The sequence below is a fragment of the Lethenteron reissneri genome, chromosome 40 (assembly GCF_015708825.2).
Source record: "Lethenteron reissneri isolate LAM-NWPU_2019-01 chromosome 40, ASM1570882v1, whole genome shotgun sequence".
Lineage (NCBI taxonomy): Eukaryota > Metazoa > Chordata > Hyperoartia > Petromyzontiformes > Petromyzontidae > Lethenteron > Lethenteron reissneri.
Genome location: NC_083818.1, coordinates 2,969,435 through 2,991,700, shown reverse-complemented (window position 1 = coordinate 2,991,700; position 22,266 = coordinate 2,969,435). Strand labels below are relative to the sequence as shown.

Here is a 22,266-nt window from a genome sequence, read left to right as displayed (position 1 = left end):
GGAGAGAACACCCACAACGTTAACAATTCAAATCTGGCTGTCGCCTGATGAAGCTAGGTGTAATTATTGGTGAAACGTCGTACTCAGATTGTAAATGTTGTGGCTTGGCTCTCCAATACACCGGTTAGTGCTGTATTAGTAACGAATTGGCACGTTCTGTTTACGTGACAAGCCTTACTAATTGGCTGTGTCGGGTGGTGGCGGGTTGAACGACACATTTAGATATTTACGCGATCTAACCCAAAAACCTCTATTGTGGATACCAAACACAAAGTACCCCCGTATAGCCTCAACAGACTGTTGGGGCAAGTGCTGTTAGCGAGTAGCACCTACCAAGGCCAAAACGGCACACGAGGGGGTGGGTGGCCAGCACCACGCCCAGCCGCCTTTGTCTCCCCAGTGGCGATTACTTTACGCACCGCACCAGGTACTCATTTAAGTCTGAGTCGACCTAGAGGAGGCCCAGGACCGGTACAGAAAATCGTCACTGTGGTTGGCCGGGAATCGAACTCGGGTCGCCGGGTTCGTAGCGCAGCCGGCTGACCGCTCCTACACTACCGCTCCCCTATTACGGATACCATCACCACCATCACCACCACCACCATCACCACCATCACCATCACCACCATCACCACCATCACCACCATCACCACCACCATCACCACCATCATCACCACCACCATCACCACCATCACCACCATCACCACCACCATCACCACCTTCACCACCATCACCACATTCACCACCACCACCACCGCCACCGTGATACAGCGAAGGGTCCGGGCACGGGAGCTGAGTACAAAAGGCGAATCTTTATTTGGTCCGCGCTGGACTCCCGGTCCTGCAGAAACTCGCGTGACTCGACACCGCACAGCGAGAACACAAAACTCAACGGCGCATCCGGACAAACCCGCCAGAGGTGGGTGGGGGGAGGGGGCGGTACGGATCGAGTCCTGTGCGAGGCCACTCCGTGGTAAGGAAGACGACGACCCGAGGAGTCATCGCGGGCCAGGGGTGGGATGTTGGTCCTCACCTAGGGTCTGCCACCTGTCCGGAGAGCTGGCGTCTGTGTTTGGGGGGCGGGAGAATTTGGTCGGCACCGCTGGTCTTGGTGTTGAACTCTTACCGCAGGAGACTGCACGGTTACCGATGGTCGACCTCGTGCTGACGGAGAGATCCGTCTGTGGTTCGTTCTGCTGTGGGGAAGCTGGTGGGCCCTCACCCCCCCCCCACCCTTGCGATAGGCGATAGCGCCCCACGAGTATTTCCAGAATGACCCGTGCCCAGGTGGGACACCCAGGTGGATGCTCGCCACGTGGCTTATCCCCCAGATGAGAAGTCAAATGCCAATTATCCGGCGAGGCGACCAGACAGATTGAACGCCCTGATCCCAAATGCTCAGATGGACTGGACATCCACGTACCAACCAACCAGATGTCTAACCAGATGGGAGTGGACATCTACAAAGCAACCCGTCAGAGAGCTAACTGAATGTGAAAGGAGTTATCAGCTCGTCGGACAGATACCAACTGTAGTGGAATTTTAAATTTGGGTACAATGCGTATCGGTCACCGTGCCCCCCCCCCCGCCACCCCGTCCTGGCAGCAGACGAATGCCCGCCTCGCAGGGCCGGATGCCGAGGTCGCCGCGTGGCGCACGGAGACAGCTGACACTGGGGGTGCCCTTTTCAAACAACGAAGACGAAGATGATGGAGACAGCCCCCCGCGTAGAGCTACAACGAACGCAAATCGTCGCGACAGGTATCATGATAGAGGTACCGAGATGGACGACCAGATGTGTGATATCCAGGAAACCAGATGGACAACCAGATGTGATCCAGGAAACCAGATGGACAACCGGATGAGTGATAACCAGAGGTACCCCAGATGGACAACCAGATGTCTGTGTTGCAGGAAAATTAATGGACAACCGGATGAGTGATAACCAGAGGTACCCCATATGGACGACCAGCAGTTATCTGTCTTCGTGGTAACCAGATTGATACCCGGACGCGAGCGCTAGCCACGGATACCCCGGATTATTTGTTTGTCCAGATATCGGGACAATATCTGGAAAAGGCAGTCGGATGGACACAACCAGACAGGCGCCCGCCTCAACATCGAGGGACCCGCCGATGTCCGTCGCCGCCCGCCGCATCGAGCGTCTGCCCTCGCAGGCTCCGCGAGTCCCGGAGAATCAACTCTCAGAACAATATTGTTGGGGGTTTCTTTCTCTCTCGCTTTCTTATACTCGTATAGAAACTGGCAGCGTTGGAGCATCAAAGCACGATACAGGGGGTGGGGGACTAGCGCGGTCTCCCACGCGGGTGCAGCAAGCGAGGGAGGGGGGGGCGGTGAAGCAGCTACCGAGTGCGCAGTCGGTGCAATCGCACCGGGGCTCCACGGGGGGAGGTGGTGAGGGGGGGGCGAGGTGGTGAGGGGGGGTGAGGTGCCAGGCTTACGAAGAGGCTTGCGGGGGGGGGGGTGTAATATGGGACAGGGATGGGCCCCCATTGGACTCGTTGCAGCCAGGGGCCCGCGCTGAGCTCGCTGCTTGGACCCTGCAGGTTCACGTGACACCTGAACACCCTAAAAGTCCCCCCTGTGTAGCCTAGACTCTGACCCCTGCCCCAAAAAGACTCTGACCCCTGACCCCTCACTCTACAGACTCTGACCCCTGGCCCTATAGACTCTAACCCCTGACCCTACAGACTCTGACCCCTGACCCTACAGACGCTGACCCCTGACCCTACAGACTCTGACCCCTGACCCTACAAACTCTGACCCCTGACCCCACAGACTCTGACCCCTGACCCTACAGACTCTGACCCCTGACGCTACAGACTCTGACCCCTCACCCTACAGACTCTGACCCCTCACTCTGACCCCTGACTCGAGGCCGTTGTCCTGACCCGAACCCAGCCCAGCACCCGAAGTGCACAGTCAGGACCCAGACCCCCTGGAGAAAGGGGACCTGCAGAGCCACGATCCAACCTGACCCTCATCCCATCGGACCCCCGGGGTTAACAAGAGGATGTTAGGCGCTTGCGTGCAGTCTTTGGCATAGTGAGTGGATAGGGGGGGGGGGGGTACGAAGGAGACGCGGGGAGACGCGGGGAGACGCAGGGAGACACAGGGAGACACGGGGAGACACGGGTGAGACACGAGGATATACGGGGAGATCCAGGGAGACACGGGAAGACATGCGGGAGATACTGAGAGACACAAGGAGACACGGGAAGACACTGGGAGATAACGGGGAGACACGGGAAGACACGGGGAGACACGGGAAGACACTGGGAGATAACGGGGAGACACGGGAAGACACTGGGAGATAACGGGGAGACACGGGGAGACACTGGGAGATAACGGGGAGACACGGGGAGACACCAATCCAGGGACTGATACATTGCATAGGACCACTGCATGTATGTGTACACGTGTTACTGTGCGTGTGTGTGTACAGGTGTTACTGTGCGTTTACAGGTGTTACTTTGTGTGTGTGTACACGTGTTACTGTGTGTGTGTGTACACGTGTTACTGTGTGTGGGTGTGTGTACACGTGTGTGTATGTGTATGTAATGTGGGTCCAACAAATTCCCCCCCATAGGATCGGCCAGTGTGTGTGCATCTATGTATATCTTGTGTGTGTGTGAGTGTGTGTATGTGTGTGAGTGTATGTGAGTGTGTGTATGTGAGTGAGTGAGTGTATGTGAGTGTATGTATGTATGTGAGTGTGTGTGTGAGTGTGTTTATGATGAGAGAGGCTGTGGGCCAGCCAGACCGGGCCGGGCCTGCAGCCGCGAGTCGCTGCACTGGAAGCAGAGGATGTGGCCGTCCAGCGGGAAGCAGCCTCTCTCCTTGCCCTCCGAGGGGGACAGCACCAGCCCGCAGTCCTGCGTCACGGGGACACGCACGGAGACACACGGGGGACACGCACGGGGACACACACGGGGACACACACGGAGACACACAGAGACACACACGGAGACACACACGGGGAGACACACGGAGACACAGAGACACGGAGACACACACGGGGAGACACACGGAGACACGCGGGGACACACACGGAGACACACAGAGACACACACGGGGAGACACACGGAGACACACACGGGGAGACACACATGGGGGGACACACGGAGACACACACGCACACACGTGGAGTCAACAGACTGCTGGGGCAAGTGCTGTTAGCGAGTAGCACCTAATGAAGGCCGGCACGGCACACGAGGGGGTGGGTGGCCAGCACCACGCCCGGCCGCCTTTATCGCCCCACGTGGTGATGTTTACGCACCGCACCAGGTACATACAATGTTAATGCTGAGACGACCTAGGGGAGGTCCACAGTTTGGGTTGTGTGTCCACAGGTCGCGGCCACTGCGGCTTCAATTGTCCCCTGTATGGACGAGGGGCGGCATGGGCCTCGTGGTGACGTCCCGATGCGGTGGGTGACTCCACCAGCGGTGCGGTGGGTGACTCCACCAGCGGTGTCTTCGAGGAGGAGGAGGAATGTCGTAGCCAGGCGGTGGTGCGATTGATGTTTGTTTCTCGAACGAGGAGGTGTTTATTGTTTTGGACGTCCACATTGTTCCACTCCGTTCACACAGCAGCAGCAGAAGAGCAATCCCAGGAGGCATTGCAGTGGCTAGGAGATGTTAACTCCCTCGCCTGGTATACAGGAGGTCGTGGGTTCGATCCCAACCCTGATGCCTGCTGCTGTATATTTGGAGTTTGCGTCTCTCTCTCTCTCTCCACGCGTGGATTCTTTCTCCGGGTCCTCTGGGTTTTTCCCTCCTACATTTAGAATCGACGTCACACGTTCAGAGTATTTGCCTGCTGTACATTTCCACGTGATGACGATAAGCCACCTCGTGGAGCTATCATCTGTCATGGCCAGGTCACTTCTGAAAAAATATCTACAGAGCTCAGCGGGGACTTACCTGGTAAACAAATAAATACAAATCTGGGTGGTGGGGAGCGGTGGCGCAGCGGTTAGCGGGCAAACCCGGCGACCCGAGTTCGATTCCCGCTCGCGGCAACCAACCCAAAATCTGAACCGGCGGTGGGGGGGGGAAGAGTGGCGCGCCAACAGCACTTGCCCTGGTGAGGCCGCGCGGGCTACGCGGGGGGCCTTTGCCCGCGCTCACCTCGCACTTGTAGCAGGCGACGTGGAAGCTGCGGTCGAGCGCCACGACGCGCAGTGTCTCCTTCTCGCCGGGCGCCGGCACGATGGCCTCGCCGCACACCGAGCAGCGCGGGGCAAACTTCCTGCACGCACCGTGAACACCGCACGCACCACACGCACCGTGAACACCGCACGCACCACACACACCGTGAACACCGCACGCACCACACGCACCACACGCACCACACACACCGTGAACACCGCACGCACCGCACGCACCACACGCACCGCACGCACCACACGCACCGTGAACACCGCACGCACCGCACGCACCGCACGCACCACACACACTGCACGCACCGCACGCACCACACGCACCGCACGCACCGCACGCACCACACACACCGCACGCACCACACACACCGCACGCACCACACACACCGCACGCACCGCACGCACCACACACACCGCACGCACCACACACACCGCACGCACCACACACACCGCACGCACCGCACGCACCACACGCACCGCACGCACCACACGCACCACACGCACCGCACGCACCACACGCACCGCACGCACCACACACACCGCACGCACCACTCGCACCACACGCACCACACGCACCGCACGCACCACACGCACCACACGCACCACACGCACCGCACGCACCACACACACCACACACACCACACGCACCACACGCACCACACGCACCACACGCACCACACGCACCACACGCACCGCACGCACCACACGCACCGCACGCACCACACACACCGCACGCACCACACACACCGCACGCACCGCACGCACCACACGCACCGCACGCACCACACGCACCGCACGCACCACACGCACCGTGAACACCGCACGCACCACACGCACCACACGCACCACACGCACCACACGCACCGTGAACACCGCACACACCACACGCACCACACGCACCACACGCACACACCACACGCACCGCACGCACCACACGCACTGCACGCACCGCACGCACACATGCACCACACACACCACACGCACCGCACGCACCGTGAACACCGCACACACCACACGCACCGCACGCATCACACGCACACATGCACCATATGCACCGTAAACAACGCGCACAATGCCACACGCACCGCGCCTTACACACCACACAGACGCACCACACACAAGCACCGCTCCGTACACCTCCCACACCACACCACACATGCACCGCACCATACACTCCACACCACACACATGCACCGTACACACCACACACATGTACCGCACCGTACACTCCACACCGCACCATACACTCCACACCACACACATGCACCGTACACACCACACCGCATCATACACTCCACACCACACACACGCACCGTACACACCACACCGCACCATACACTCCACACCACACACATGCACCGCATCGTAAGCGGTCGCTATCCACTAGGGGTCGCTATCCGCCTGGGGTGGAGTGAGTGAATGGAGCTTGCACGTTCTGCCCCTGTCCCACACAACGGCTTTCCTCTGGAGTCTCAATCCTCTTCCCGGAGCTGAGCGCACGGTGTGAACGGCTATCGGCCAAAAAAACGTCCCCCAACGCCGAGACATCATCCCCTGCAAAGTAAACTCGAGGGCAGCGGTCGGGAACCTATGGCTCGCGAGCCATATATGGCTCTTCCAGTGACGGCATATGGCTCCCAGACAATTTTGAGTTGAAAAAAAAATCAGTTTGGACTGATTTTAAAATACTTGTGATATTGCTTAATAATACTGTGTCATTTTAAAGTAAACAGAAACTAGTTTTGAAGATAAATTTCACGGGTCACGCCTGCATGAAGCTCAACCTCACCACGTATGAACCAGACTACAAAGGCCATCAGCAAAACCATGCAGCACCAGAAGTCGCATTAAAAGTAAGACATATTAAATTTATTATACGTTAAAAATACTATATGGCTCTCAATGAAATATATTTAGAAATATTTGGCTTTTATGGCTCTCCCAGTCAAAAAGGTTCCCGACCCCTGGGCTAGAGGGATCACACAGTGGCAGCATCGCCCCCTACCGATACAACCTGGCAGGACCCTCCCGAACCAAGGGGCTCTTGAGACTCCTGGGTGAACACGTGGGGTGATGATGATGATGATGCTGATGATGATGCGAGCGAGGCCTTCCTGGGTGAACACGTGGGGTGATGATGCTGATGATGATGATGCTGATGATGATGATGCTGATGATGATGATGCTGATGATGCTGAAGATGATGATGCTGATGATGATGATGCGAGCGAGGCCTTCCTGCTTCTCGGTTGTGTGATCGTGCGGCGATCGTGGCTGTGTGTGGTTGTGGTGACCGTGGTCGTGGTGGTGGTGGTGGTGGACCTGGTGATCGTGGTTGTGGTGGTGACCGTGATCGTGGTGGTGGTGGTGGTGATTGTAGTGGTGGTGATCGTGGTGGTGGTGGACCTGGTGATCGTGGTTGTGGTGGTGATCGTGGTGGTGGTGATCGTGGTGGTGGTGGACCTGGTGATCGTGGTGGTGGTGGTGATCGTGGTGGTGGTGGTGGTGATGGTGATCGTGGTGGTGGTGTTCCCGGTGATCGTGGTTGTGTGTGGTGGTGGTGATCTTGGTGGTGGTGTTCCCGGTGATCGTGGTTGTCCGTGGTTGCGGTGACCGTGGTGGTCCTGGTGATGGTGGTTGTGTGATTGCGGTCATCGTGGTTGCGCGATTGCGGTGATCGCGGTGATCGTGGTGATCACGGTTGTGCGACGGTGGCGGCCGCAGCGGCGACTGTGCGGTTTGCCTGTGGAAATCCTCGAGGCAGTGCACGCGGTTGGCGGAGCACACGGTGAAGGGAACGCCGTCCAGGCTCGTGCCGCACTCGGAGCACGCGAAGCACGCCGGGTGGAAGGCGCGCCCCGTGGCGTGCAGGATGCGGTTCACGATGGCCTCGCCGCACACGCTGCAGTGCTCCAGCGTCTCCTGTCGCACGGGGACACGGGGGAGCGCACGGGGACACGGGGGAGCGCGCGGGGACACGGGGGAGCGCACGGGGACACGGGGGAGCGCGCGGGGACACGCGCAGGGGAAACACGAGGGGAGACATCAGGACAAGCAAGGGGGAGACACACAGCGAGACAAGGGGAGACGCAGGGGGAGTGCGGTGTGTCAACATCAGCAGGAGAGAGGCAGCATCAGCCCTGATGTGTGATCCCGGCTCTGACCCCGGCTGTGACCCCGACTGTGACCCCGGCTGTGACCCCGACTGTGACCCCGACTGTGACCCCGACTGTGACCCCGGCTGCGACCCCGACTGCGACCCCGGGTGTGACCCCGACTGTGACCATGACTGTGACCCCGACTGTGACCCCGACTGCGACCCCGACTGTGACCCCGACTGTGACCATGACTGTGACCCCGACTGTGACCCCGACTGTGACCCCGGCTGTGACCCCGACTGTGACCATGACTGTGACCCCGGCTGTGACCATGACTGTGACCCCGGCTGTAACCCCGACTGTGACCATGACTGTGACCATGACTGTGATCCCGGCTGTGACCCCGACTGTGACCCCAACTGCGACCCCGACTGTGACCACGGCTGTGACACCGACTGCGACCCCGACTGTGACCATGACTGTGACCCTGGCTGTGACCCCCACTGTGACCCCAACTGCGACCCCGACTGTGACCCCGACTGCGACCCCGACTGCGACCCCGACTGTGACCCCGGCTGTGACCCCGACTGACCCCGACTGTGACCACGACTGTGACCCCAACTGCGACCCCGACTGCGACCCCGACTGTGACCACGACTGTGACCCCAACTGTGACCCCGACTGCGACCCCGACTGTGACCCCGACTGTGACCCCGGCTGTGACCCCGACTGATCCCGACTGTGACCCCGACTGCGACCCCGACTGTGACCCCGACTGCGACCCCGACTGCGACCCCGACTGCGACCCCGGCTGCGACCCCGGCTGTGACCCCGACTGATCCCGACTGTGACCCCGACTGCGACCCCAACTGCGACCCCGACTGCGACCCCGACTGCGACCCCGGCTGTGACCCCGGCTGTGACCCCGGCTGTGACCCCGGCCGCCGGGGGCTGACCAGGTAGCAGGCCTCGCACAGGTGCCCCACGCCGGGCGTGCTGTAGAAGGGCAGCCCCTGCAGGCGCCGGGCGCAGGCGGCGCACGTGAAGCAGTGGACGTGGTGCAGGCGCTGCTCCGCCACGCAGCCCTCGCCACTCACGGGCAGCCCGCATGACACGCACACCCCTACACACACCAGCGCACATGTCAATACCACACCCCCTACACGCACACCCCTACACACACCAGCGCACATATCAATACCACACCCCCTACACGCACACCCCTACACGGACCAGCGCACAGCGCACATATCAATACCACACGCCGACACGCACACCCCTACACGCACCGCACCGCAAGCCTCACCGCGCCACCAGTGCCACCACAGAGATTGATACCGTACTCGCACTGCACATGGGCCTGCACACCGCGCAGCACACCACCACACTGCCACACACAACCACACCGCACACAACAGACCCCGCTCACCGCCCCCACCGCCCGCACTCACCCAGGGGTTCGTCCGCGGCGGCAGCCTCACCCTCACCCTCACGCGCCTGGGGGAGGGGGGGGGGTGAGGGGGGGTGAGAGGAGGATGTCAATGGAGATGTTCTCCTTTCACGATCCACTGCTGGATGAACGCTTCCCCCTCCCGGGGGGGGGGGGTGTTTGACCGTACTTCACCGCTCCGGTCCGTGCAGGGTTGGCGAGGGGGAGCACCACCCGTGGGGGGGGGGGGGGGGTTGGTGGTGACGTAGTGCCAAGGTGGCTATGACATGTTAACTACCTCGCCTGGTGTACAGGAGGTCGTGGGTTCGATCCCGACCCTGACGCCTGCTGCTGCTGTATTTTTGGAGTTTGCGTGTCTCTCTCTCATCATCATCACGGTGGCTATGACATGTTAACTACCTCGCCTGGTGTACAGGAGGTCGTGGGTTCGATCCCGACCCTGACGCCTGCTGCTGCTGTATTTTTGGAGTTTGTGTGTCTCTCTCTCATCATCATCACGGTGGCTAGGAGATGTTAACTACCTCGCCTGGTGTGCAGGAGGTCGTGGGTTCGATCCCGACCCTGACGCCTGCTGCTGCTGTATTTTTGGAGTTTGCGTGTCTCTCTCTCATCATCATCACGGTGGCTAGGAGATGTTAACTACCTCGCCTGGTGTACAGGAGGTCGTGGGTTCGATCCCGACCTTGACGCCTGCTGCTGCTGTATTTTTGGAGTTTGTGTGTCTCTCTCTCATCATCATCACGGTGGCTAGGAGATGTTAACTACCTCGCCTGGTCTACAGGAGGTCGTGGGTTCGATCCCCATCCTGACGCCTGCTGCTGTATATTTGGAGTTTGCGTCTCTCTCTCCCCGTGGTCGCGTGGATTTGTCTCCGGGTATTCCGGTTTATCGATCCACATTTACAATCAACGTCACATGTTCAGAGTCTTTGGCTGCCAGACATTTCCACGCGATGATGAGCCCACTTCGTTGAGCTATCATTTGTGGCCAGATCGCTGCTGAAGAAGAGATCAGTGGGCCTCACCTAGTAGAGTAAATACACGCACTTTAGTTTAGTAGTTGATAAGACGTTGGACGTGGCCGGGAATCTAACTCAGGTTGGCATAGCGCAATGCGCTAACCGCTGCGCCACCACTCCGCCGTGGATATGTTACGTTCGGAGCTAAGGTGAGTTCAAAATGACGCCGAGGCTGAGACAGCCCGGGTTCCAATCCGGGTTTTAGCTCCAAACACAGTGAGCAATCACCTAGGGGTCTCATAGTCTCACACACAGACCCATAGACTCACACTGAGACCCATAGACTCACACACAGACTCATAGACTCACACACAGACTCATAGACTCACACAGAGACCCATAGACTCACACAGAGACCCATAGACTCACACAGAGACCCATAGACTCACACACAGACCCATAGACTCACACACAGAGCCATAGACTCACACAGAGACCCATAGACTCACACAGAGACCCATAGACTCACACACAGACCCATAGACTCAGACAGAGACCCATAGACTCACACACAGACCCATAGACTCACACAGAGACCCATAGACTCACACAGAGACCCGTAGCCTCAAACCGAGACCCACAAACCCACACAGATCAATAGACTCACAGAGACCCACAGACTCTCATAGAGACCCACATACTCATTTGGCGACGCTATTAACATGGCCCATTGCAGCTGCGAGCAATACTTGTGCTGGCTTGATAGACATATCCGAACATGCTCTGCACTTATCTAACAACGGCGGTGTCACGGAGTTTATCCAGAGAACGCGACACGAGTCGCAATGACTCTTGTTCAGCCAGGGAGCTGCTCCAGCTGCTGCTACTGCTGCTGCTGCTGCCACACCGTGCGTTTATTGACTTAAAGATGTTTACAGCCGATGAATGACGAGTCGTCGTGTTTATTATGCACGTGGGGGACAGGAGGAGATCGGAGCACCCGGAGACAACCCACGCCTCGCGCGAGGGGGCAACGCTCTATCCCCACCACCCTGTAGAGATGGAATGAACAGGTGGCGATGATCCCACTTGCTGCACTGCCTGCTCCTAGCGAGCCGCGGGAAGGGAGTTCCACATCATCTGTGTGTGATACACCAACCCCACCTCCCCCCCCCCTGCTGCCTCCACAGGGCGGTGGGTGACTACGATGGGCAGTCACGTGCAGAGTATGGGCACCACCACCACAACCACTACCACCAGCACCACCAGCACCACTACCACAAGCACCACCACTACCATAACCACCACCAGCACCACCAGCACCACAACCACCACTACCACCACAACCACCACTACCACAAGCACCACCACCACCATCACAACCACCGCCACCAAAGACTAAGATCCCCCGAATAGTCTTAACAGACTGTTGGGGCAAGTGCTGTTAGCGAGCACCTATTAAAGCCGGCACGGCACGCGAGCGGGTTGGTGGCCAGCACCACGCCCGACCGCCTTTGTCTCCCTCGTGGCGATGTTTACTACACACCACACCGGGTACTCATTTGAGACTGAGCCGACCTAGGGGAGGCCCAGGGACCGGTTCAAACAATCGTCACCGGCGTCAATGGCCGTGAGCGGTCACGTGGGTTCGCGACCTCAGCGCAGCGCTGTCAGCGGCCTCTCCCGCGCGCGGCAACCCGCACTGACCAGCGCGGGGAAGTATGGCCGAGATCACCCCCACGGCGCGAGGGACGGGGGGCATCCATCCAGCAGTGGATCTACCACGAGGCTGCGTGCGTGGCAGGAGAAGTGCGTGGATGGGTGGCGTCTCGCCCCCCCACCCCGCCCCTTGCCGACCTCCCCTCCCCATCATCCCCTCCCCGTGGTCCCTGGTAACAAGGGAGCGTCGCCATGGCAACGCACGCGTCAGGGCGTCACGGAGACGGCGGCGGCGTCGTCGCTGCGGCCCCGGGGCGACTGAACCCGGTGGCCCCCGGAGACCACGCGAGACAAAGGCGCCCCGTGTAGCCTCAACGGACTGTCGGGGCAAGTGCTGTTAGCGAGTTGCAGCACCTGTGAAGGCCGGCACGGCGCACGAGGGGGTGGGTGGCCAGCACCACGCGCCCGTCCGCCTTTGTCTCCCCAGTGGCGATGTTTACACAGATGCACCGGGTACGCATTTGAGGTCGAGTCGACCTAGGGGAGGCCCGAGACTGGCTCAGATCGCCAACTGAACTCGGGTTGCCGGGTTCATAGCGCGGGTGCCAAGCGTTCTGCCGCCGCTCCCCGCGGTGCGTGTTTGTGTACACGAACACCAACAACAACACCAACAACACCAACAACAACAACACCAACAACAACAACACCAACAACAACACCAACAACACCAACAACAACAACAACACCAACAACACCAACAACAACACCAACAACACCAACAACAACAACACCAACAACAACAACACCAACACCAACACCAACAACACCAACAACAACACAACAACAAACAACAACAAAACAACACCAACAACAACAACACCAACAACACACCAACACAACAACACCACAACAACAACACCAACAACAACACCAACAACACACCAACACAACAACACCACACAACACCAACAACAACACCAACAACACCCACCAACACAACACCAACAACAACACCAACCCAAACCAACAACACCAACAACAACACCAACAACAACACCACCAACAACAACAACACCAACAACACCAACAACACCACCAACAACAACCCAACAACACAACACCAACAACAACAACACCAACAACAACACCAACAACAACACACCAACAACAACAAACAACACCAACAACACCAACAACAACACCAACAACAACAACAACACCAACAACACCAACAACAACAACACCAACAACAACAACACCACCAACAACAACAACACCAACAACACCAACAACAACACCAACACCAACAACACCAACAACACCAACAACAACAACACCAACAACCCCAACACCAACAACAACACCAACAACAACACCAACAACAACACAAACAACAACAACACCAACAACAACACAAACAACAACAACACAAACAACAACAACAACACCAACAACAACACAAACAACACCAACAACACCAACACCAACAACAACACCAACAACAACACCAACAACAACACAAACAACAACAGCAACAACAACACAAACAACAACAACAACACAAACAACAACAACACCAACAACAGCAGCAGCCGCCGCCGTTCGCCACTAACTGGCGGTGACGCCACTACGGCATTTTGTGCCAGGCTAGGTGCACGTTGAGGCCATGTGGAATGTGAAAGGCTCGCTGGCAGGAGGTCACAGGACAGCCCCAGGTGCCATGGGCTGATCGACTGAGATGGCTCGAAGATGCACCAGCTGTGGACCATATTGTCCCAGTTTGCTGTATTTTATCAGCCCAGCGATCCGCTCGTTGTTGTGAGCGTCGCTCCTCTGCCCTCTGCTCTTGTTGGAGGGCGACTGCCTCCAACTGCCCAGTAGCGTCCTTCACGAGCCTCCTCCACAGAGGCCGATCTTAACACTTGACCAGGTCAAGAAAGCAGAGATGTAGGTCCTGTTGAAATTCCCTGCACCTCTGCTGTAGCAGATGGACAGAGAATTTGGCATCCGTGCAATATCACCCTGGCTTGAAACCACATTGGGGCTCCCTAACATTCAACAAAGACCAAGATCCCCCGTATAGCCTGAACAGACTGTTGGAGCAAGTGCTGTTAGCGAGCACCTATGAAGGCCGGCACGGCACAGGAGGAGGTGGGTGGCCAGCACCACGCCCGGCCGCCTTTGTCTCCCCAGTGACGTAGTTTACACCCTGCACCAGGTACTCATCTGAGGCTGAGTCGACCTAGGGGAGGCCCAGGACCAATTCAGATAATCGTTACCGATGGTGGCCGTGAGCGGGAATCGTTCCCGGGTCGCCGGGTTCGTAGCGCAGCGCGCTAACCACTACACTGCCGCTCCCCACACACAAACATGCACACACACGCACACACACACACACAAACACGCACACACACGCACGCACACACACGCACACACGCACGCACACGCACGCACACACACGCACACACGCACACACACACACAACAACAACCGCCATTCGCCACTAAGTGGCGGTGACGTCACCACGACGCTTGTGCCAGGCCAAGTGCACCTTGAGGCCACGTGAAGTGTCGAACGCCCGCTGGCAGGAGGCCACGGGGCAGACCCAGCAGGTGCCACGGGTCGACTGACCGAGATGACCGAGATGACTGGCTGATGCACCACCTGTGCTCCCTACTGTGCCAACTTGCTGTGTTTTAGCCACCCGGCACTCCGCTCGTTGTTGCGCACACGCACACACACACACACACGGTGCCACCCCCATCCGCCACTACCACTGGACTCACCTTTCCATGCTGCACAACTGGGACCACCGCATCAGGAGGCACTGCCGATCCTCCACCGTGGGCCCCTCCTCCACCGTGGGCCACTCCTCCACCGTGGGCCACTCCTCCACCGTGGGGACCTCCTCCACCGTGGGCCCCTCCTCCTCCAAGGACCCCTCCACCTTGGGCCCCTCCTCCACCGTGGGCACTTCCTCCACCGTGGGGACCTCCTCCGCTGTGGGGCCCTGCCTGGGCGTGCTCCTTGGGCTGGGTGTGGAATTGGACGTTGAACGCCGGGCGGCTCGGCGTGGCCTCCGCCGAGAAGCCGGAGTGGACGTCCGCACTGCCGGCGGGCCTCGCCGTGCCACCACCTCCCCCTCCAGCATGCACTACCGCACCACCTCCACCAGCATGCACTACCGCACTTCCACCACCACCACCACCATGCACTACCGCACCTCCACCATGCACTACCGCACCACCACCTCCTCCTCCACCATGCACTACCGCACCACCTCCACCATGCACTACCGCACTACCACCACCACCACCATGGACTACCGCACCACCACCACTACCACCGTGCACTACCGCACCACTACCACCATGCACTACTGCACCACTACCACCACTACCACCATGCACTACTGCACCACCACCACCACTACCACCATGCACTACCGCTCCACTACCACCACCACCACGCACTACCGCACCACTACCACCACCACCATGCACTACCGCACCACCACCACCGGCAGCTCCCACCACTCCCATGACGGCGGTGCCACTGAAGCGGGCCCCGCTGCCAGCCGCCCCTCCAGGGCGGGGCACAGCGGCCTGGTTGGGCCCAGGAGAGGCCTCACTCGACTTGATCTGAGTGGGGCCCTGGGAGGGTTTGGAGGGAGTCACGGGGCCCTGGGAGGGTTTGGAGGGAGCCAGGGGAGCCTGGGATGGTTTGGAGGGAGCCAGGGGAGCCTGGGAGGGTTTGGAGGGAGCCACGGAGCCCTGAGAGGGTTTGGAAGGAGCCACGGGGCCCTGGGATGGTTTGGAGGGAGCCACGGGGCCCTGGGAGGGTTTGGAGGGAGCCAGGGGAGCCTGGGAGGGTTTGGAGGGAGCCACGGGGCCCTGGGAGGGTTTGGAGGGAGCCACGGGGCCCTGGCCGTCCCCAGCAAACACAGCGTGGGACGTCACCTTGGCCGCCTGTAACAGACACGCAGAAGGAAAAGAAGAATCATTGTTAACATTGGTAGCCGGGCGCCCGGCGGCAATTGGCGCCACCGTTTGCGAGAGCACGGGGAGATGGTCACTCATGGGGAGGCGCCCTCAAAGGTGCTCCGCGCTTGCAGCACTTTCCCCAACAGCCTCTTCAACAGGGGGATCTTTGTACCCACGTGTGTGTGTGTACACGTGTGTGTGCACGTGTGTGTGTGTGTAGTCCGGCAAAACAACCCCCAACCTCCTCGCGGTGCCGGACGGGCAACACTGTCGTGGACAGTGCTATGGGGGGAGGGCCAATGCCCATTGGCCTCTCCCCTAATGGCGTCTGTGACCACCACAGTGGCTAAACGGGGGCTTTGGACGGGTGCGAGGGGTTGGTAACCCTTCCACCTTCAATTCATTACCACGAAACCACGACTTAAACATAAATATGTAACTAATAAGCTTGTGCCGGAGGCCCTGGGGGAACAGGCATCTATGACGTCTCCTGGCCAAACCCCAATTAGCGGAGCCAGGAGATTGAATCTTCACCCTCGGGGCTCCTCCAGAAACAACAAAAAACCATTGCGGATGGCCACGTGGAATGTTCGAATGCTCACTGCGGAGGAGAGGCTGCCACTCATTTGTCGGGAGCTGGACTGGTACCGCCTGGATCTCTGTGGCATTCAGGAGGTCCGGTGGACCGGTTCTGGCTCCTGCCACCATGAGGGGTGGACAGTTCTCCACTCGGGGCAGGAGACTGCCAAACAACAGGGTGTGGCTCTTCTTCTGAACAAAAAAATGAAGGGGGCGTGGGAGCATGGCGGTGAGGTGTGGCAAGCTGTAAGCCCCCAGGATACTTTGGGCTCGCCTTCCCATCAACCGGAGGCGAGGAGTGGTGGTCGTGGTAACTTATGCCCCCACCGAAGATGAACATCCGTGGAGGGATGCAGGCAAAGCCGATGAGTCAAATGCCTTCTATGACCTCCTGTCACAGGTGCTGGCTAAAGTGGCCACTCGGGACAGAGTCATCTTGTTGGGTGACTTCAATGCCCGAGTTGGTCATGATGCTGGCACCTGGTCTGGAGTGATTGGAAGGCATGGGCCAGATCAGCTCAATAACAACGGTAGGAGGCTGCTAGATTTTTGTGCAGCCCATGGGCTTGTAATTACCAGCACACTCTTCCGGCATCGGCGCATCCACACAACATAATGGTTGCATGCCGGGTCCAAGCAAGAACATCTGCTGGACTACATAGTGACGGACCAGCGGATGCGAGCCCATGTCCTTGACACCAGGACCTACCGTGGAGCTGATCTGCCCTCTGACCATCGACTAGTCATCTGTAAGATGCGCCTGCCATTCTTCCACTCCGGTGGTGGGTGTACACCCAGGACCCCATTCCAACCAAAAGTGGCCTGGTCTCAGTTAGCTGATGAAAGTTGCAAGCGAGAATTTCATCATCGCTTGCAGCTGGCGTTGGCATCGTCTCCCACTCCTCCTGATGTCGAGGGTAAATGGGCGAGGTTTAGGACTGTGACTCATGCAGCTGCAATGGCTGCTTTGGGTACGTGGTCCAGACCTCCCCAGAAACCCTGGCTGACAGAGGAGGTGTTCAGGAGGTTCGGAGAGCCGTAAGGCGCTGCAAGGATGGGTGGTGGTCGCGGGTTGCTGAGGAGATAGAGTCTGCCTCAGTGGCCCGCGATCACAAATCACTATTTAACTCCATCAAAAAAGTAACCTGCAGCGCCACACCTATTACCATCATTAGGGGAAAAAACGGTAATCAAATCTCCGACCCCCAGGAACAGGTTTGCAGATTTGCTGAGCATTTCTGTGAGGTCCTGGGGGAGGGGAAATCTCTCAGCCAGAAAAACATCATGGCACAAAGTGGGGATAACCCTGCTGAGGCTGCGGTGCCTCAAATATTGGTAGAGGTCACCCCCTGTGAGTGGCTGGCTGAGGTGTCATCTGTTGAGGAAGTTCTGAAGGCGATCCGGAGTCTGAAACCAGGGCAGAAATGATCTCCCAAGAGAAATGCTGAGGGAGGGTGGCGTTTGTGCACAAACTGCCCTATATGACATGATAACAACAGTCTGGACCACTGGACGGGTTCCGCAGGATTGGAAGGATGCCCTGGTGGTCCCCCTCTTTAAGAAGGGGGACCGCACAGACTGTAATAAATACAGGGGCATCTCACTCCTCAGTGTTCCAGGAAAGGTCCTGGCAAGGATTATTCAACATCGCCTTGCTCGGCACGCTGAGGAGAGGCTTGTGGAGCCCCAATGCGGTTTCAGGAAAGGGCGGTCCTGCACAGATTCCATATTTTCTGTCCGTCTGCTACAGCAGAGGTGTAGGGAATTCCAACAAGACCTACATCTCTGATTTATTGACCTGGTCAAGGCCTATGATACCATCAGTAGGCCTGGGCTTTGGGCTGTTCTTCATGCTTTCGGAGTCCCTGACCCTCTGCTCACGATCATTAAGGACCTTCATGATGGTGAGAGGGCCCGGGTATAACTACGTGGCCGGGAGTCAGAGCCTTTCCCTGTACACCTTGGGGTGCGACAGGGATGTCTGCTGGCTCCCACATTATTCAACATCTATTTTGACCACGTAGTTCGTGAAGCCTTCAATAGCTGTACCGGGGGAATTTCCATTTGGTACAGATATAATGGGAGGCTGATCGACACCCGGGTGCGATCAAGAGATGGCTCCCTATTGGTCAACCACGTTATGTATGCTGATGATTTGGTAATCGCTGCTCATTCAGAAGAGGAGTTGGAGACGCTGCTGCTGAGACTGGAGCGTGCCACTAAGAGGTGGGGCCTTACCATCAGCCCCACCAAAACGAAGCACCTGCCTGGGTATTTTGTACCATCGGACACTCCACCCCCACAACTCCCAATCGGTGATGGGGCAGTAGTGGAGAGAGTGGAGAGTTTCCCATACCTGGGCAGTATACTTATAACCGGCTCCAGTTTAACAGCAGAGGTCTCACTCCTAATCAGTCGAGCGGCAATATATTTTCATCAGTTGCATAACGCTGTGTGGAAGCTATCTGGTCTGTCGCTCCGCACGAGGCTTCAGGTCTTCTCGGCCACAGTCATTCCCTCCCTTCTCTACGCTTGCGAAACGTGGAACCCCTTAATGGAGTATCTTCGCCGGTTAGAAACATTTAGGCTGGCCTGCCTACGATCCATCCTGGGTTTAACCAGGCTGGATTGTGTGAGGAGCTCACAAATCCTTCAAAGATCTGGTCAAAGTCCCATCGGTGAGCTCCTCCGGCAGGCAAGGCTGCATTGGCTGGGTCATGTAGCCCGCATGCCCAGCCACCGCATGCCTAAACAGCTTTTGTTCGGCCGAATCGAGGGGGCTAAACGGGCGCGGCACGGGCTAGAGAAGAGATGGAGTGATGTGGTACAGGAGGACGTGGAGCTGAGTGGACTTGCCGATGACTGGTACCAGCGTAGTCACGATCGGCCTCAGTGGAGGAGGCTCGTGAAGGATGCTACTGGGCAGTTGGAGGCAGTCGCCCTCCAACAACAACGGAGGGCGGAAGAGCGACGCTCACAACAACGAGCGGAGCGCCGGGTGGCTAAAGCACAGCAAGTTGGTACAGTAGGGGGCACAGGTGGTGCATCAGCCAGTCATCTCGGTCAGTCGACCCGTGGCACCTGCTGGGTCTGCCCCGTGACCTCCTGCCAGCGGGCGTTCGACACTTCACGTGGCCTCAAGGTGCACTTGGCCTGGCACAAGCGTCGTGGTGACGTCACCGCCACTTAGTGGAGAATGGCGGTTGTTGTTGTTGTGTGTGCGCGTGCTTGTGTGTGTGTACACGTGTGTGTGTGTGTACACGTGCGTACCTGCCACCCGCGTGGCTCCAGTGGAGCCAGGCTCTCCATCTCGGCGATGAGGCTGTTCAGCTGATCGATCTCCACCTCGATGCTCGACTGCTTCCCCAGAGGCTGCTTCTACAAGACAAAGACAAAGATTCCCCCCGTGTAGCCTGTCACAGACTGTTGAGGCAAGTGCTGGTAGTGAGCACCTACCAAGGCCCACAACGGTACACGAGAGGGGTGGGTGGCCAGCTGCCCACGGCAGCCTTTGTCTCCCCAATGCTGATTTTGATTGCACACCTCACCAGGCACAAGGCTCGGACGACATAGGGGAGGCCCAGGACCAGTTCAGATGTTCGTCACCCTGAGCCGGAATCGAACACGTGGACAGAGTCCTAAACACGTGCGTGCTGTGCCTGTCTCCCCGTGTCTCTCCTTTATCTCCCCGTGTCTCCCCTGTATCTACCCGTGTCTCTCCTTTATCTCTCTGTATCTCCCTGTGTCTCCTCGTGTCTCTCCTTTATCTCCCTGTATTTCCCTGTCTCCCCGTGTCTCTCCTTTATCTCCCTGTATCTCCCCGTGTCTCTCCTTTATCTCCCTGTATCTCCCTGTATCTCCCCGTGTCTCCCCGTGTCTCCCCTTTAAATCCCCTTTATCTCCCTGTATCTCCCTTTATCTCCCTTTATCTCCCGCTCCGTGCCTCCCCGTGTTTCCACCCCTCCCCCCCCCCCCGTGTGTCTCCCCTCGTCCTCACCGCGATTGGCGACACGACCGGAGGGGGCAGGGGGAAGCCCCCCGGGGGAGACACGGGGCCCCCCGAGACCTCCTCCTGCTCCTCGCACGGCGGCGGTGGCGGCGGTGGGGGGAGGTCACCTGGTGGTTGGGGTGAGCGGGGGAAGGAGCGGGCGAGAGGGTGTCAAGTAGGGGCAGAGGAACAACAACTCTCGGGGCAGATACGGCCCTCGAATTCATTCCACAAGGCCCTCGAATTCATTCTGCACGGTCCGCGACTTCATTCGGCACGACCCATGATTTCATTCCGCACGTAGCCGCGACTTTATCCCCCCACCCATCTCTGGTGTTAGCCCAAGCACGCACTTCCCCTTTGCGTGGGCCACAGTGGTGGGCAGGGGGAGGAGGGGCAGCCACCCACCCCCCGTTTCCACCACCGACACGACCACAACCGCAAATTCCTCCACACGCAGCAGCAATTTCCCCTGACCCACGGCTTGTGCCTGCGCCCTCGCACAGAGGCTCTATCTGTCTGCACAACGCTGGCGCTCGCAGCGATGGGGCAGTGGGAGTGCGCAGGGCGGTGCGACTGCGCCAGGGCATAACGGCCGGATAAGGGGGGGGGTCCAAATAGCCCTTCATTTCAGTCTATGCACCAGGGCCCATGCCAACCACGTCACTCTACTGCACCACAGAGACCCACAAACTAACACAGAGAAGCTGTAGACTCACGTTAAACACATCGACTCGCATGGGACCTATAGACTCACGCAGAGACCCAAAGCGACGCACAGAACTGATCGCTATACCCATAAACCCATACTGACCCACATATAGACCCATAGACTCACATAGAGACCCATAGACTCCCACAGGGATGCATCGACTAATACAAAAACCTCGACTCCCACAGAGACCCACAGACTCACATAGAGACCGATAGATTCACATAGAGACCCATAGACTCACACATCAACCCAAAGACTCCCATAAAAACCTAGACTCCCACAGAGACCAACAGACTCATATAGAGACCCACAGACTCACACAGATACTCATAGGCTTGCTTATTGGCGCATAGACTCACAACAAAAAGTCAATAGACTCCCATACAAGCTATATACTCAAAGAGAGACCCACAGAGACTGGCAAGGCCTACATAGACACCTTCTCCACAGAGGAAGCCCAGGCATTAACTAAACTAAAAACGATGAACTATTTTGTATTCTACCAGGTAAGGCCCACTGAGCTATATTGCTCTTTTTCTTAAGCGACCTGGCCACAAATGAATTTTCTTCGATTACAGCCACATACTGATGATGTTGTTGATTCTAAATGTGGAGGAGAAAAACCGGAGGACCCGGAGAAAAAATCCACGC

General features: G+C 58.1%; 1 protein-coding gene across 1 annotated transcript in view; it reads right to left on the bottom strand.

Moving 5' to 3' along the window:
- Positions 1-799: 799 nt before the first annotated feature.
- LOC133352420 (zyxin-like) overlaps positions 800-22,266 on the bottom strand; it is a 35,115-nt gene continuing 13,648 nt past the window's right edge. Inside the window, exons 3-10 of the mRNA XM_061568049.1 lie at positions 20,910-21,028; positions 20,183-20,290; positions 15,137-16,318; positions 9,735-9,780; positions 9,240-9,406; positions 7,929-8,107; positions 5,154-5,274; positions 800-3,896 (exon numbers count right to left, since the gene is read on the bottom strand). Of these exons, the coding sequence (XP_061424033.1) occupies positions 3,753-3,896; positions 5,154-5,274; positions 7,929-8,107; positions 9,240-9,406; positions 9,735-9,780; positions 15,137-16,318; positions 20,183-20,290; positions 20,910-21,028 (2,066 nt within the window). The 3' untranslated portion in view covers positions 800-3,752. The remainder of the gene's footprint in view (positions 3,897-5,153; positions 5,275-7,928; positions 8,108-9,239; positions 9,407-9,734; positions 9,781-15,136; positions 16,319-20,182; positions 20,291-20,909; positions 21,029-22,266) is intronic.